The sequence below is a fragment of the Ambystoma mexicanum genome, chromosome 11 (genome assembly GCF_040938575.1).
Source record: "Ambystoma mexicanum isolate Mex_15411 chromosome 11, UKY_AmexF1_1, whole genome shotgun sequence".
NCBI lineage: Eukaryota > Metazoa > Chordata > Amphibia > Caudata > Ambystomatidae > Ambystoma > Ambystoma mexicanum.
The window spans coordinates 752,164,334-752,182,891 of NC_090934.1; the positions used below are offsets into that span (position 1 = coordinate 752,164,334).

Consider the following 18,558-nt stretch of genomic DNA (forward strand, 5'->3'; position numbering starts at 1 on the left):
AAGCGGCAGAATTCTTCAAAATAGCCACTCAAGAGGCGGTACCTGAGCAGGATTTTGTGGAGGATATTAAAGAAAAACCTCTGGCAAGTCAATCCCTCTCCCTTAACTCCGTTAAGAGTCGGGTAGCTCCCTCTTTGGTCACACCTGCTCAGACACGGGCAGTGAACCCGAGAGTCGAATTATTTCAGCCTTCTCCTACCGACCCTCTATATCAAAAGGCACGCCATCCCGGACTCACTGGTAGTGACTACCATTCAAAAGAGGGCAGGGGTACCCCTTGCCACAGGAGAATCGCCACCGGACAAGGAGTCTAAAAGGTTGTATGCCCTGGGCAAACGTCACATTAGCAGTTGCATGCACCATTCGGGTTGCTAATACTACGTTTTTAGCAAGCTAAGCTGATGCCTAATGGAACTTACTCCAGGAAGGCCTCCGGGAGGTTCCTGAACCCGCCTGAACAAAGCTTCTCGCCGGTTTATAGTGAATATGTCGAATGCAAAAATGTCAAAATTCAAATTTCTTTTTTTTTTTTTTTAATGGGGGGTTCCCCCATGCCTTTTTTTTATTTACAATTTATTTCTACTAGCTAACCCCCAAAAAAACATGCAAATAAAAAAACATTTGACTTTTTTTTTTTTACATTTTTGTATTCGACCAAATGTGTTACACTTTTTAACTGGATACCTTCTCGCCATTGTTTCGGAGGGAAAACTAACAATTCCCAGCGGTCCTTTCGAGGACGAGCCTGTGCCGGTCAGAACTACAGCACAGGTAACTTCTACATGAATCGTGCATCTGGAAGCCCTATTTACTACCCCTCAAGGGGTCAAACGTGGCAAAGGCAGAGGCAGCAATCCCAGAGGAGCCACCGCCTCTGGTCAGAAATGACCACCAGGTCCCCTCCCATTCCTCCCCGGTCAGGGGGGGGGGGGGGGTGATTAACATCTTTTCTCAAGGCATGGGAGGGGATAACTTCCGACCAGTGGCTCTTAAAGATGGTCGCCCACGGTTATTGTGTGGAATTCTCCCAACCTCCACAGTTCAGACTGCCGCGCTCACAGCGCCTTTCACCGGACCATCTGGAGATCCTGATCCAAGAGGTGGAAGCACTGCTGGGAAAGGACGCCATAGAAGCCGTCCCTATTCGGGTAAACAAGGGTATTTATTCAGTGTACTTCCTTGTATCCAAAAAGGATCTCACCATGCGTCCTGTTCAGGATCTGTGCCCAGCGAACAAATTTATAAAACACCAGTAAGTCTCGCATGGTAACGCTGCAGGAGGTGATCCCATTGCTGAAACGGGGACTTAATGCCAACCTTGGATATGAAAGATGCATACTTTCATATTTCAATGTTGCCAGCGCACAGATAATACTTAAGGTTCATGATCCAGGACAAACGCTATCAGTTCAAAGTACTCCCCTTCGGCATCGTCTCGGCGCCATGGGTGTTAACCAAGTCCTGGCAGTGGCAGCAGCACACCTGCGCAGATAATCGGTCCCAGTTTACCCTTACCTTGACGACTGTCTCATTACGGGGGACTAGCTCGCTTGTTTTTCGGATACCCAAAAAACAGTAGATCTCATTCAGCCTGGGTTTTTCAATCAACAAGAAGAAATCCAGCTTAGTCCCCAGCCAAGTAAAACAAGTGCTGGGAGCGCTAATTCGGACGGAAGCCGGCCTTGTCTGAACCCTCCAGCAAGAGGGTTCAGAACATGCTATCTGATTCCTCAATATGTAGCCAGTCGGGAGGTGAACATACACAAAGCGATGCATTTGCTAGGTATGATGGCGTCATGTATATACTTGGTTCCCCACGCGCGGCTGCACATGCGCCCCATGCAAGAGTGGCTCAACAGCCTGTGGTGTCAGGCCAGCGGACAATGGGAAGATCTGTTGTCTCGCCAGCCCTCGTTCTCTCTGCAGTGGTGGTCAAGAGAACCTCTTGAGGGGGGGGAAGACATTTACCACCCCTGCAGTGGAAGTCACTCTCACGACAGACACATGGGGGGGGGGGGGGGGTGGGAGGGGGTGCTAACCTGCTTCAGCAGACGCCACACGGAGTGTGGTCCCCTCAAGTAGCATCCAACCATATAAACTTACTGAAACTACTATCAGTGTTTAAAGCATTGAAAGCCTTTCAGGTGCATCTGCAAGGGGGGACAGTACTGATCTTAACAGACACTACAGCAATGTATTACCTGAACAAACAGTGGGGCACTCCCTCTCCAGGGCTATCCAAGCTGCCCCAAAACATTTGGATATCGGCTCTCAAACACAAGATGTTTTTGTTGCCCCAACATGTTCCAGGGGAACTCCATCTTCTGGTAAACGTACACGGCAGAGATTTTCCTCTGCCAGAAGAATACGAATGGCGACTGCACGAAATGGTGTCCAACGTCTTCGCAGAATGGGGTTTCCCAGTGATCGACCTGTTCGCTACTCAGAACGATCGACCTGTTGCTACTCAAAACGGCCAGTGCCAAGACTACGCCTCCATGTACCCCCAGAACTGATCCAAGGGGAACGGTCTCTGGGTAATTTGGTCGGGGAAATTTGTCTACGCTCCCCCCTCCCCGACTCCCCTTTTCAACAAGGTAGTGCACAAGATGCACCAGGAACCAGTCACCATGATACTGGTGGGCCCCCATGTGGGCCCACCAACCCTGGTTCGCTCACCTGATAGAAATGTCCCTCTCCCCACCAGTCAAGCTGCCCTGCCCGTACATGTCTCAGGGCAGGGGGGGGGGGGGAAAGAGACCCTACACCCATGCCCACAAACTCTGAATTTAGCAGCCTGGCTCCTGAGATCAGAGTTTGGACACCTGCAACTCCCTCAGATGGATGGATGGATGGATGGATGGATGGATGGATGGATGGACATACTCGGAAGCAAGAAAGCCTAATACACGGTATTGCTATGCCAGCAAATGGAAACATTTTGTCATCTCGTGCAATTCCAAGGGCGTCAATCCCATCAATTGCTCACCCTCACACATTGTGTTGTATCTAACCCACCTGTTGGACTTGGGGTTAGTCTTCAATTCCCTAAAGTTTCATCTGCTGCTGTCAGCCTACACCACATCAAAAATCGTGGTGGAAAATACCAGTAATTAAAGCCTTTATGGAAGGGGTCAAGATTTATCCTCCCATCTCTCTCCCAGCCCCTGGGTGGAATCTGAATGTGGTTTTGACCAGGCTCATGGGAGCTCCCTTTGAACCTATGCATAAAGCAAGTCTGAAAGATCTGACTTATAAGACAACCTTCCTAGTGGCTATCGCTTCTATCAGAAGGGTTAGCGAACTACAGGCCCTGTCTGTACTAAACCCCTTTGTTACAGTCCACAAAGATAAGGTAGTTCTGCGCGCACATCCCAGGTTTGCGCCTAAATTCATTCCAAAGTCAGTGAACCAGTCAATTGAACTACCCACTTTGTTCCAGAAACCTGGCTGAAGGAAGCCTTCACACACACTAGACGTGCGCAGGGCAGTCATGTTTTACCTGGAAAGAACTAAACCACTAAGGAAGACTAAACAATTAATTTCAGTGGTAGCTGGTAGAGCAGGGCATCCTATCGCTAAATCGGCGATCTCAAGGTGGATTGTCAAATGCATCACACTGTTACACTCTTGCGAAGAGAGAACTGCCCTTCAAGCCTAGAGCGCACACTACTCAAGGCACTGGGGCATCCATAGCATTAATTGCAAATGTTCCTCTTGAGTCCATTTGCAAAGCGGCAACCTGGAGTTCTGTACACACCTTTACAAAACACTATTGCCTAGACACTCATTCTAGGTGTGATTCTCAGGTGGGACAAGCAGTACCAAGACATATTTTCTCTACTGTTCCTTCTCACAACCCACCTCCAACTCCGGGTACTGCTTGCTAGTCTATGGCACAGCATGTGATTCTAAGCAGATTAACAAGCATCAGAAGACATGCATTACTCGCCGTAATAGCATTTCTGATTGTATCTGCTTAGATTCACATGCGCCCTCCCCGCTCGGGGTGGAAGGAACATAGGTGTCTTACTACTTTCTCTCTTTATGTACTCACTCGCTGTAGCCTTGGGCTCCCTCATGGCAGAAAAAATAAAATCTGAGGGTCCTCGGCGCATGAGGGATTTTGGGTACTACACACGTCACAATAGGGATAGTGTTACCCACCTATGCCGACGTCCCCGAAAGACGAGATGCAATACTCTGCGGTTACCACTGGATGTCGGACCATATGCACAGCATGTGAATCAGAAATGCTATTACATTATGAGTAATGTCATATGATGGGGTATTGGTGCCGGAAATAACTTGTCTTTCTTCTTTGCAGCATACTAAATAAGCTTGTTCCTGAAAAGTTTGACAAGCTATGCCTTGAGCTCCTCAATGTGGGTGTAGACACCAAGCTCCTCCTTAAAGGGGTCATACTTCTGGTAAGAGATTTGTTGCTTACATTATTCTTAAGCTGAATTGCTGTAACCATGTAGGCGCAATGTGTGAAGTGTAGGAGTGAACATGTTGCCAAACCCAGAGGATGGGACATGATGCATAGCAAAATGTTCTCAATTTCTTGGACGATTTTGGCTCGTGCTTGTCCCCTACACAAGCCAACCTTTACACTAAAACCAGTATCTAAGCTCCCATGCCAACTGATGCATATGCGATGAAGTGCATGTCTTAATGTTCATTGTTCGGAAATGTTTTCTTTTAGCAACTTTCCCTCCATTGACTTTTGTGACATTCACAGCAAAACTATTGCTAGAATCCAGAATTATCTTTTGGGAGAAGTCTTTTTAGCCTCCCTCGCCTGCTTAAATTGCATTGATTGGATACTGTGCTAAGCGAAGTAAGAGGTCCCATTCTCTCTTCCCATTGTGCTTGATTTTGAATAGCAGCAAAATCTGATGTCAGTGTAATACTGAAGTGGCACGTTTCTGTATGTTTAATTTGTGTACATCTTAGCATGCATCCTTAGCAGTCTGATGGTAGTGAATGGAATGTAACACTAAAGATGCACTGCCATGCACCAATTCTCGAACTGCAACAATATGCACACATGTTATGGAGCACTTCGCCCTTCTCCACCTTGGTGTTCTCACAGCAGCTAAACCTTGTCCGAGGAATGGGCATGTGACCAGCCAGGGTGTTTTAGGAAAAAATGACAAACTGGTTGGGGATGATGAGGTGAGCAAGAGGGAAAGCCATAATATAAAGTGTAAAATTTTGCCGAGGACTGGACTCTGGTATTCAGACCGTGCGCAACACCAGTGATTTATTCTTTCTACCAATTGGTACAACGTACATCTCGCTTTACAAGCTAACCACAACAGGAATAACCATCGCTTGTCTGTGGAGGGCGCTTGTCTGTGGAGGGCGGATGAATGTGGAGGCCGGATAACTGGAGGGCGGACGACTGTGGAGGGCGGATACCTTTGGAAGATGAATGCGGAGGGCGGCTGACTGCGGAGGGCGGCTGACTGCGGAGGGCGGCTGACTGCGGATACGAGCCCAATACCTTCCCTGATGAAATGAATTTAGAAGTGTTCCCAATAGACTCTGTATGGAAAACTGTACTTAGAAGTTCGCCCAGTTCCCTCTCTGGGAAAATTGCATTCAGAAAGAGCATGAAAAGAGCATATAACCCATCACGCCACACCCCACGCTTACTCTCTCCTTACATCACCACTCAACTAGAACACAGATACTATGACACATTCGGTATAACTGTCCTCATACGAACATCCACCGCTTACTCCACATCATTCTATGTAAACACTGCTGGTCCCACACCCCCAGCCAGGCGTTTTCCTCAGGCCTAACGCAGCCACCTCCGTTCCGGATAAATCCTGCCAGAACGAACACATTCTCCTGATCTCTCAACCACCACACCTACCGATAAGAAGCAGCTATTACACGTGTACCGCACAAGCTGCACACATATCCGGTGCTCACACGCACCTTTTGACTCTCCCTACTCTCTCCACTGATCTGAACTTCGGTTCCCAAGGGCGTTCAACCTACCAGCGCCTTCAGACCATACCAATGGTATATAAGGCGCTATATAAGTGCAAAATAACAATAACAATAACAATCAGGGCGCTTTGCTGCCAATGTGCCTTTACCGCATGCAGCACCTATATCTGATTTCACAGGTTTAAGACGCCAACACCAATTGTTGGTCTTGCCTTGAGAAAGACCTAGGTATAGGTCGCAACACGTGTCGGCAGACAGGCTTGAGATCTTTGTAAAGCAACAGAATACAAGATTTTATCCAAACCCTTTATTTGCTTCAGCCAGCTTACTTTGAGCAGCAATATTGCTCAACAAATGGGTGCTGTCTCTAATTTCTACACAAGCAGCACATCAAAATAGTGGAACTCTAGTTCTCATTCTGTACTCGCGTGAGTAGGCTTGTGGAGCCTACTAGTTGCACTTTGGTGCAGCAGCGGTTGGTACCAGTTTTAGAATATTGTGCTTTCTAACGAATCAGCCCTTGCGCTTCAGACACTGCGCTTCAGACACCTGGCATTCCTCAAATCCACTGTTGCCCATAATATAAAGTAGGTTCATAAGGGAAAGGCAAGACGAGAGGGTGGAGGGATATGGGTGTATATTGTGTATTGCCTTTTCTGCATGGCATTGGGCCACACCTTTTTAATCTGGAAAATCTACTATCATGAGCCATGAAGTGACACCTCGCCGCCCTCCTTGCCTGGCAACCCCATCCCTTAACTAACTCTTTGCTACTAAAATCTTGCATCCTTACACGTAATCCCGCCTATCTCTCGTGTACAGATTCAGGCCCATCTTCTATCAGCAACCGTGCTGTTCATTTTTGCACTCCCCAAAATGGGCTACCCATAGGACAATGTGCCCAGTTGGTACTGACTGCTTAGATTTTCTTCCGATCTGCATCTATCAAAACCAAATGATTCTGCATCTGTCTTCCCAGTACCAACTAATGCACCCCGCCCTCCTCATGGAGCCATGCGTTGCAAGGCCAATATTCTTGGCAAAAGGGTGCTATATAAGACAGTTGTATGGGTGCATGTGTGACTAAGTGCTGGGCCTATTTAACTATGCCCACGGTTTTGGAAACCAGAGTCCGGCACATTTCACTTTGTAATAATGGGTTCTGATGCTTTATCTGCTTGGAATCAAATTCTCTGCATGTGGTCCGACATCCAGTGGTAACCACGGAGTATTGCATCTTGTCTTTTGGGGACCGAAAGGGGACGTCGGCATAGGCATGTCTGTAACACTATCCCTATTGTGACGTGTAGTGTACCCAAAATCCCTCATGCGCTGAGGTCCCTCAGATTGTTTTTTCCCCCCCTCCCAGTTAACTGGTCACCCCAATGCGGAGCTCTTAAGAGTCATTGTTTATCCATGTTTACAGACTTTACCTGTTATTTCCCCTAAAGTCACTTTGGTGCTTGAAATACTAAGATGAAGACTGTGGGAACTTTCGACGGCGGTGGACCTCGACACCTAAGATCTGGCAGCAGTCCTACATGTGGCCAGGCCAAATGGCCGGCCTACACAGTGGGGAGTGGGGTCTGTGTGGTCATATCTTTCGCTATGTCTCCTCTTTAACCTCTAGGTCTGGTTGTCATCTTCATTACCTTTCGCTATGGAAGGGACACCATTTAGGTTTTGCCCCTCTTGCAGGGTCAGTTACCCGTGGAAGGACGAGCACGGTAAGTGCAAGAATTGTCTGCCCATTGACCACGAGGAAGCGCAGTGCGCGGCTTGTAGACTCCTTCAATGGGCCCCTACGGCATGTCGCGGGCTGGATTCCCCCCCCACTGCACCCGCTGAAAGGGACGGGGGCACCAGTGATGACACGGCATCTATATCGGATGCCCTCAACCTTATGACAGACACTTAGTCTGCCACGCCCATACCTGATCCCTCGAAGCCTGGCACAAGTCACGTTATGGGGACAACAGACAGGGGTGTACATACGACACACTGCTGCCCCGGTTTCGTCGAACACGTAATACATTTTGGTGCCAAAGGCAAGAAAAGGTTGTTCGTCTAAAAGGACCAGGGAAAAATTTGAAGGGTGCATGGACCGCTTGGAAAGGTGTCAATTTCAGAGCACCCAAGAGACCTCGGGATGATCCTATTGCTGTCAACTTTAGTTTCCTGGAAATTTAGAATCTCCTCGGGACCATTTCACTTCTCCACCCTGAAGATGAAATTCAAATGGACACATATCAAGACATTTATGATGAGGAAGATACTACCTTCCTGCAGGACTATACTGCAAATGACCAGGCGGATGCCACGGACAACTGGGAGGACACACCCAGTTGAGACAGAGCCATGGGCACTTACTACTCACAATCGGGACACAGATGTCCTGTGTGCACTCCCCTCCTTCACCCCGGCCTGCCAAGCTTCACAATAGACGATCAAATGGCATTAATGCCATCTTGAGGAAGGCTGCCGATTACGTTCAGATCGCCACCTAACAAGCCTTACCTGAACAGGATTTCGTGGAGGACATTCTTAAAGAAAAAACACTACAGTCCAGCCATTCCTCTCCTAAACTCAATTAGGGGATTGGCTCCTTCTCTTGTTACACCAGTCCAGACCAGGGCAGTAAATCCAAGGGTGGTGAAATTATTTCAACATCCCATTCTGTCCCGCAGTATACTACAAGCCACGCTACTCCCGATTCCCTAGTGGTTACCACCACCCAGAAACAGGCGGGAGTACCCTCTGCTACAGGAGAAGCACCTCCTGATAAGGAGTCAAAAAGATGATATGCCTTGGGTAACTGTATTACCACAGCAGCTGCCTTTACCACGTGCATAGCTAACACACGTTGCTTGCCAGTTATGCTGATGCACAGTGGAACCTTATACAAGGTGGTCTCCAGGAAGTGCCTGAACCCGCAAGAACTAATTACTCGCTATCGTGGCCAAGGGCAGGCAGGTCAACACAAATGTAATTAAAAACACCCTGGATACTGCAGAGACGGCAGGAAGGTCCCTAGCTCGGGCACCCTACTCAAACGGCATGCTTGGCTCCGAAACTCTGGCTTCAAGCCAGAGACCCAAGCAGCCCTTATAAATAAGCCTATCAAGGAATCTAACCTCAAAGCAGTTGACAAGGCTCTAGAGATTGCCAAAAAAGAGCAAGAGACTCGGAAACACTGGAAACAACGAACTTGGGACAGACATCAGCACCCCACCAACTATCCACCTAGTGGTCAGCGGTGCGGGAAGGGTAGAGGCAGAGGTCCCAACTCCAGGGGAGCCACAGCCTCTGGTCAGAAATGAGCTGCGGATTCAGGTCCCCTCCCATGTCACCCCGGTTGGGGGGGCGCTTAACATCTTTCCTTCCGCCATGGAAGGGAATTGCATCAGACCAGTGAGTTTTAAACATTGTCGCACACGGGTACTGTGTGGAATCCAACCAACCCCCACAATTCAGACCGCCCAAGCCTGACGCCAGACCATCTGCAAATCCTGAAACAAGAGGTAGGAGCACTGCTGGAAAAGGACGCCATAGAAGCCGTCCCTATTCTTTAGGTAAACCAGGGTATTTGTGGAGCGACAATCATCCCATTCGTGATCACTCTGCCAACTCCAGTCTACATCCAGACCCTTAAACTCACAACTATCATAAGGAAACTGGAAACTCGTCAAAGCAACCTATTTGAACTAGAGATGACCAACACTCTACTACAGAACTAGCTGACCTAGACGGGAAAGCGGAGCTAAATGGATTGCAGATGCAATTAAAACCGTTCACCATCAAAGAGCAATGGCAAAATGGTTCACCCCACTACTAAGCTCAATGAAAAAAAACAAAGATGGAACTTGAATGGAGGAAATACAACAACCCAGTAAAAAAAATCTGCGCATACAAGAAGGAAATTCAGAAGGCTAAGAGGGCTTTATGATGATCACCAATGCCACCAACACACAAAAAAATGTTCAACATCATTAAAGAGATGAGAAACCCACCAGGCTGCGACAACACCCCAAACCCCTTGGAGAAACTATGCAACGATATGGCAGACCACTTCAAGAAAGAAAATCAATGATCTCTGACAAACCATACAAAATAGACCAACCGCAACACAAACGACCCCAACACAAACGCAGCAAAAACTCAAATGTCTTGAAATATCAGCAGAGGCATTCACCTTGTTGGCAAAACACAGCAAGAAAGCAGGATCACCAATGGATTCCTGTCCCTGGACCTCTTCAATAAATCAATCCTTGCACAAGGATCGCCAGCAGAATATTACAGAAACCTAAATCTATCACTAGCAACAGGAACTTTACCAAGGACCTTCAAATTGGCATACATCAAACCAGTTTTGGTGATGTATAAGACCTCCAACTACAGGCCAGTTTCAAACATTCCCTACCCGGCAAAACTCCTAGAAACCCGCAAGAGGAACAGAAACCGCACTACTATCCATCTGGCACGACCCATAAACTAACCTACTCAACAACCTCAGCCCTTCTTCTGCTCGACCTCTGCAGCCTTCGACAGTTGGCCATGACACCCGAACCAAAAGACATGGGTATAACGGGCACAGCAATACTCTGGACTAATTCATTCCTTCGAGACAGAACAGAAGCCGTATGGCTTAGACCCTTCAAATCCACACCACGAGTGAACGCCTGGAGTGCCACAAGGATCCTCACAATCACCACTGTACTTCAACATCTACCAGACTCCAGTTATCAGAATCATCAAATACATTACAACTACGCAGATCATCTAAACAATTGAAGACACCCAAGCCTATCACTCAACCCTAATTGAGTGTTTAAAGAAGTCTTCCGACTGGATGAATGCCGACAAACCTGAAAATCAACCTAGGAAAGGCAAATTATGATCATATCCAAAGACCAAGAGAATGAAGCTGCCATCCCATGGCCAACGCAAATGGGAACCGCACAATCTAAGGTAGTATAAAATCTGGGAGTCCTGATGGACAACACCTTAACCTTAGAACCACAAATAAATGCAACAGTCAAATGCTTTTTCCTCCACACGTCAAGAAGAATCCTACCTTTCCTCTCCTTCACGCACAAAACATTGACAATCGTCTCCCTCATGTCAAGCATCAACTATGCAAACAGCCACTACCTCGGAATACCTCCTTACAGATTCAAAATACAGCAGCAAGAATACTATCCAGAAGAGACCCCATCTCTCCTGACCTAAACACTACACTGGCTCGCAGTCAACCATTGCTGAACCTTCAAAACAATGTGCATAACGCACAGGGCGATCAGTGGACAAGGAGCAGAATTCTTACCCAGTGGACAAGGAGCAGAATTCTTACCCAGAAAAATAACAATCTACAAGCCAATGAGACTCGCAACAAAATCCATCTGGAACTAAAACCATACCTTAAACCTGGAGGCACCTCCTTCTACCACTTAGCTGCAAAAACCTGGAGCAACATCCCAAAAGAAATGATCAACACGATCTAAAATTCAAAAAACTACTAAACCTGGCTCTTCAACACCACAGACACAAACTGAAAACAATGGAAAGGAAAGAATGACTAAACTTAGGACACTGACGACACCCAGAACCGACTAAAACTCCCACCACAACTAGATGGGCAACGCCTGGTCAAATAAAACACAAGCGACACCCATTAAGACAATCAACAACCCCAGCCAATTCGAGCCCATTTCCTTATTCACCCATAATTGCTACCAAGTTCCACAGTTCCTATGTTGGCAATCACCACACTCTAACTGAGATGTGGACTTTAGCAGGTACAATGGCTGTATGGGTAGAAAAGGATTCCAGGTAAGGTTCAGGTTCATGTTTATGAAGGAAGTTGATGGAAATGAAGGTTGGATATGAACAGGACAGTGAATACCGGACAAGCCCAGGACAGAGGTGCAGAAATGACCCCACACCCCATCTAGGGCGATTACACAAACCCAGCGCCTCACTTCGAGACACAAATGCCAACTAACACATCCACTAACAATTTCCCCCTCTCCTTAACTCCAAACCAAACACAACCACAAACCTACAGCACAATCAAACCACACAAACTTCACTACATAACAAAACGAACACACACTGGCACAACAGTACTCGACTACTACCGGCCGCAACACCCCAGGCCCAGCCAACGGACCCACCGGGTTGCGGCTACCAACAGCACATCACTGCTCTCTTGCACTTGTCCAGCTTCCTCCCACTAACTCGCCCCTCTTTCAGAGCCACAAGGGGACCACTCCAGTGGTGATGGTGCGCGGTACAAATGTCCGTTAACATTTATTCAGTGTACTTCCTTGTACCCAAAAAGGACCTCCCCATCTGCCTGTACTAGACTTGCGCCCAGCTCGCAAATTTGTCAAACCCCAGAAGTTTAGTATGGTAACTCTGCAGGAAGTAATCACTGTTGAAGCGGGGGATTACATGGCAACACTGGAAATGAAAGATGCATACTTTCATATTTCAATGTTGCCAGCACACAGAAAATATCTAAGGTTCATGATGGAGGATATGCACTACCAATTCAAAGTCTTCCCCTTTGACATTGCTTCGGCGCCAAGGATATTTACAAAGGTACTGGCAGTAACGGCAGCACACCTGCGCAGACTATACGTCCTGGTTTACCCTTTCCTCGACGACTGGCTCATGACAAGGGACTCTCACGAAACATGCCTATTGAATACTCGGAAGACAATAGACCTCCCCATCAACAAGAAGAAATCCAGCTTGGACCCCAGTCAAGTTGAACAATTTATAGGGGCTTTAATCTGGACAAAAGGCCTCGTCTTCCCCCCCCTCCAACGAGAGAGTTCAGAATATGCTTTCTCAGATCCCTCAATATGTATCCAGTCGGGAAGTGACGGTACGCAAGGCCATGCGCTTGCTAGGTATGATGGCATCCTGCATTTACGTCGTTCCCCGCGCGCGGCTGCGCATGAGTGGCTCAACAGCAAGTGGTGTCAGGCCAGCGGATAATGGGAAGATCTGGTAGTTGTCTCGCCAGCCAGTTGTCTCTGCAGTGGTGGTGGTGGTGGTGGTGGTCGAGGGAAAAACTCTTGAAGGGGGAAGACCTTCACCACCCTCAGTAGAAGCCACTCTCATGACAGACTCCAGGAGGGGGAAGGGGAAGAGGGAAGAGTGCCTCACCTGCTTCAGCAGACAGCGCATGGAGTGTGGTCCCCACAAGTAGAATCCAACCATATACTCTGTTGGAGCTGCTAGCAGTGTTGAAAGCACTGAAAGCCTTTCAAACCCAACTACAGGGGGAAGACCGTCCTGGTCCTGACAGACTGCACCACAGCCATTTATTACCTTAACAAGCGGGGGGGCACACTCTCCAGGGCTATCCAAGCTGTCGCAGAGCATTTGGATGTGGGCTCTCAAACACAAGATGTTCCTACTGTCCCAACACATTCCAGGAGAACTCGGACGTGATCAGCAGAGATTTCCCACTGCCTGCAGAATACGAATGGCGTCTACACGAAGATAGTCTCCAGCGTCTTCCCAGAGATCGACTTGTTTGAACGCCCAATGCCAAGACTATACCTCCAGGTACCCCTAGAACCGCTCCAAGGGGAACGGACTCAATATGGTCAGGGAAATGTGTCTACGCTCCTACCCCCCCCCCCCCCCCCCCCCCCCCAAATCCCCCACTCAACAAGATGGTGCACAAGATGCACCAGGAACCAGTTACCATGATTATGGTGGCCCCCATGTTGGCCGGCCAACCCTGGTTTGCTCAGCTAATGGAAATTAACCCCTGCCCATTCAACATGTCTCGGGACGGAGGGGAGACGCTACACCCATGCCCGCAAACTCTGAACTTAGCGGCTTGCCTCCTGAGGTCATAGTTTGGACACCTTCAAATCCCTCAGATGCATGGACATACTCGGGGAGGCTAGAAAACCTAACACTCGTTATTGCTATTCCAGTAAGTGGAAACGCGTTGTCATCTGGAAGACCAAGGGTGTCCATCCCATGGACTGCTCGCCTACCCACATTGTGTTGTACCTACTCGTTTGTTAGACTCTGGTTTGGTTTTTAATTCCCTAGTTTCATCTAGCTGCTCTATCGGCCTACACTACGTCACAACAGTGTTGTGGTGGAAAATACCTGTTAAGGCCTTTATGGAAGGGGTTAAAAGAATTCACCCCCCCATTTCTAACCCAGCTCCCGGATGGGATCTAAATGTGGTTATGACCAGACTCATGGGGTCTCCCTTTGAACCAATGCAACGGCCTTCCTAGTGACTATCACTTCTATTAGAAGGGTTGGCGAACTACAGGCCCTTTCAGTTCTAAACCCTTTAATTACAGTCCACATATATAAGGTGGTTCTGCGCACTCATCCCAGATTTGCACCTAAATTCTTCTCGAAGTTCCATGTGAATCAATCGGAACTACCCACTTTCAGAATCCCACTAGCATGGCCGAAAAAAGCCTACACACTAGATGTGCGCAGGGTAGTCATGTTTTACCTGGAAAGAATGAAACCACTGAGAAACTAACCAGTTTTTCGTTTCAATGGCAGCTGGTAGAGAAGGGGACCCTGTCTCTAAATTGACTATCTAGAGGTGGATTGTCAAACGCATCACTGTTTCTCTCTTGCTGAGAGAGAACTGCCCTTCAAGCCTAGAGCACTCTATTTGGGCCACTGGGGCTTCCACAACATTAATTTCAAAAGTTTCCCTTGAGTCCATTTGTAAAGCAGCAACCTGGAGTTCTGTACACACCTTTACAAAACACTTGCCTAGACGCTCATTTTAAATCTGATTCTCAGGTGGGACAAGCAGTATTGAGACATCTTTTCACTACTGCCTCAAACTCCGGGTACTGCACGCTAGTCTATGCACAGCATGTGATTCTAAGCAGATTAATGAGCATTGCAAGACCTGCGTTACTCAACGTAATAACATTTAATTGGATCTGCTTAGATTCGCATGCGCCCGCCCTTCCTCCCCGCTCGGATGTAAGGAACATGGACGTCTTACTACTTACTCGCTTTATTCACTCAGAATAGCCTTGGGCTCCCTCATGGCAGAAAAAATACAATCCGAGGTACCTCGGCACGTGAGGGATTTTGGGTACATACACGTCACGGTAGGGATAGTGTTACAGACACGCCTATGCCAACGTCCCCTTTCAGTCCCTGATACTCTGTGGTTACCACTGGATGTCAGACCCTGCACAGCATGTGAATCTAAGCAGATGCAATCATCAGAAATGCTATTATGGTGAGTAATGCATGTCTGGGATTCAAGCGGGGGGCCTAGAGACCAACCCCTTGCAGCCAAAAAGAGGTAAACCCTGCGGCAGCAGATCCACCGGCTCCGACCTATACCGCAAAAACGCACATGAAACACCTGAGCATTTTGTCCTCATCGAATAAGGCTAAAGACACTACACACATGGTTGAACAGGACTACTCAACAGCCTTTTAAACACTCAACCCCCCCGGCCCCCCACCATAAGGGCCAGCCAAACCACCCCTACCATTTAGTCTGTGGGCAAAGTAAACCCCTGCTGAGATGTTGTAGCAGAACACTAGTTGGCCTCTCCAATTCCAGAGTGGGAGGTATGATATGGCATTTATAACGCACCTATACACAAGTGTTTCAAGGCGCAATGAGGCATGGGAGAGGGAACAGGGGAAGGCACAACGATCCTACTAAACCAGGTGTCATTTAGATCGTGCATGGAAAGGGGAAGGAGGCAGTACTGGGGGGGGTGGGGGGTGGAGAGTGCAGTACATGGGGATAACCAGCAGGTGGCAAGTGCTGGTAGTTGGACTGTAGGGATACAGGGAACAGTCCCCAAGTCGGGGGTTGCCAGGAAGGCAGTGCAACGGGCGGGGACCTGGGCCCGAGATCATAGGGTGGCCAGTTTACCAGTGCAGTTTCATTATCCCCCAGGAAGTCAGCCGGGGAGAGGAGAAAAAGCAGAAGCAAAGGTTTTGAGGTGCTTCTCGAACCGGAGATGATAGTTTCAGGGGGGCTGGGGGTTGTTCCAGAGAGGCCCCGGCCGAAGCAAGGGATCTACCACCAACTTGTTGCTTGGAGAAGCGACTGACCCGGAAGGAGTTGGAGACGGATGAGTGAAGAACTCAAGAAGGAAGATTTAGAATTAGAGTTGAAGGTATTGAGGCCCCAGAAGGCCTCTCCATTTTCTCCAAGGCCTTTAAATGCAACCCCCACACTGCAGGCTCCAAGAGCACCTGTGACCCCTGAACCTGCTGTGTACCACCGGTAGAAGAGGTGCTGCAGATTAGGCTACTGATGCTGCAGGGCAGAGGTACACTGCTTTTGGCATGGAGTTTATGAAGGGGAATCGGATGAGCAGATTACGCTTTCAGATAATGGAATTACCCACATAGTAGTTTTGTTAAATTAATAAATCAAGCTTTGGTTTGTAAACCCTTGCCATGACAATCCGACACACCCCTAATCGTTACCTGAATTTGATTTCAGGGTCAAACCTAAATGCTGTTTTGACACGCCCCTGCTCAATGGACTGTAAAGTCATTCCTTACGCCTTGTGCAGCCTTTTGAGTATTCCTCCTTTTAGTCAACTCTTGCCTCCCCAGTGTCTAAATTGGGTACTGCAACTTCCATAAGTGTGCACATGCCTTTTTAGCTTTGCTGCAAAACCGCATCTCTTGCTTTGAGGCAAGTGCTGTTCTCTGGGGCACTTTCATGCTGCCGTGTACCCCTTCTGGCTAGCGTAGGAAAGGACTTATTGGGTCCTGGTCTTTTGGTCAGTGCTAAACGGTTTAAGCTCCCGTGGGTCCCATCATTGGTTCTCCACATGCACACCGCACACAATTTGTTACTGGCCAGTGGTTATTTGAGTGTTAACTTTAAGGCTTGCTTTGGTGCCGATTGATCTTCCTATGGTATATGGTTTCCTGTGCCACACTTTTCTCCTCTCACCCCACTTGCCACTTTAGCTGCTGAAGTGGTTTGTATAGCTTCTGAAGGAACCCAACCCATAAAACCAGTTATCAGTGTTTGCTCTCGGGGGGCTTGCGCATTTCTCACATTTGTTCTGCTTTGCATTTAGTTGTAAACCATAACTAGTAATGATCTAAACTGTACTTAAAAATTATAACAGATTGTGGACAAAGCCCTTGAAGAGCCCAAGTATAGCTCCATATATGCTCAACTATGTCTGAGGTTAGCAGAAGATGCACCAAACTTTGATGGGCCACCACCAGAAGGACAGCCACAGAAGCAAAGCACAGTAAGTTCTTTGAGCCTTAAATGTAATTCTAGTGCTCTTTTACATGGTGGTTATAAAACAATGTTTCCTTCCTGCAGACATTTAGGCGACTACTGATTTCAAAACTACAAGATGAATTTGAAAATCGCTCCCGAAATGTTGATGGTAAGCTGAATATCTCCCAAATCTTCAATTAAAGTTATTTTGCTCACGTAGACCTATAACCATGTTTCTCTCCATTTAGTGTATGACAAGACAGACAACCCTCTCCTCCCTGAGGAGGAGGAACAAAGAAACATTGCTAAGATCAAGATGCTGGGCAACATCAAATTTATTGGCGAACTTGGGAAGCTTGATCTTATTCATGAATCTATCCTTCATAAGTGCATCAAAACAGTGAGTTCTTTGGATTTCTTTTTCCATTACTTTCCTTGCACCCTCCCCAGGGTCTTTGAAAAACAGTTGCAACTCAACATATTCCTGGAAACATATAAATGGGCGTTGCAAATGCAACCTCGCCAATATTCATATTTCTGGTGAAAGGCTTCCTTTTGTGGAGTGGTTTCTGCTGGGTTGCATGATTTGTTTGCAATGCCTATTGATGTCATGGTTTGCTATGTTCTACAGTAAGCTATGGTGTCTTGCTCTGCCCTGATTTCAAGTGCTACCCTGCGGTTTGCTATTATGCTTCGTCATGTTTGACCTTGTAGAAACATGTTTTGTGGTGTCTTGTTCTGTTTGGATCGATGTTTTCCAAGTTGACTTTTTTTTCTCTCTTTTTGTGGGGGAGGATGGAATGTCATCTCGTACCAACAAGTCACGTTTTATGTTGGAGTTTAATTTTTTTGCTTTGAATGTCAATGAGTGCCTTGAGCACCATACCTGCCTCTCATTCCACAAACTGCAGCCAAGGGTAAGGAGGCTAGTCGGAGGCTCAATTATTTAAAATCACTATAAAAATACCAATGAAGGTACTAGCAGGACTCTGGGAACCTCCAGGAAGCCCAAATCGGGGCTTGTGGTCTCAAAATCCAACCCTCAATTAAATGTGCCCATATTTCCTGCTTTCCCATTTCCAGAACGTGGCCTTTTGGGCTTGTTTGGAAGGGCTTTGTACGCTGCACTTTCTTGGGCACGGTTTCTACTGGCTTACCATGACACTAGAAGGCTGTCTGACCACTGTTGAGCAATAGGTCAGCTTTATGCCCTTAAGCAATTTGCATAGAGGCAAAAGCCTAGTGTTTTGGTAAATCTTTTTGGTAGCCATAACCTAAATGAGGAAACCCACAAACAATTGGAGATTGTTTTTGCCATTTTCAGGGACAATTTTTTTTTCATTTTT

The 18,558-nt window shown here is 47.5% G+C and overlaps 1 protein-coding gene across 3 annotated transcripts in view; it reads left to right on the forward strand.

Moving 5' to 3' along the window:
* Positions 1–18,558, forward strand: part of EIF4G2 (eukaryotic translation initiation factor 4 gamma 2) — a 152,410-nt gene that overhangs the window by 50,378 nt on the left and 83,474 nt on the right. For all 3 annotated transcript variants that reach the window (XM_069623647.1, XM_069623648.1, XM_069623649.1), the window contains 4 exons: positions 4,328–4,430; positions 17,109–17,237; positions 17,315–17,381; positions 17,461–17,612. In XM_069623647.1, the coding sequence (XP_069479748.1) occupies positions 4,328–4,430; positions 17,109–17,237; positions 17,315–17,381; positions 17,461–17,612 (451 nt within the window). The remainder of the gene's footprint in view (positions 1–4,327; positions 4,431–17,108; positions 17,238–17,314; positions 17,382–17,460; positions 17,613–18,558) is intronic.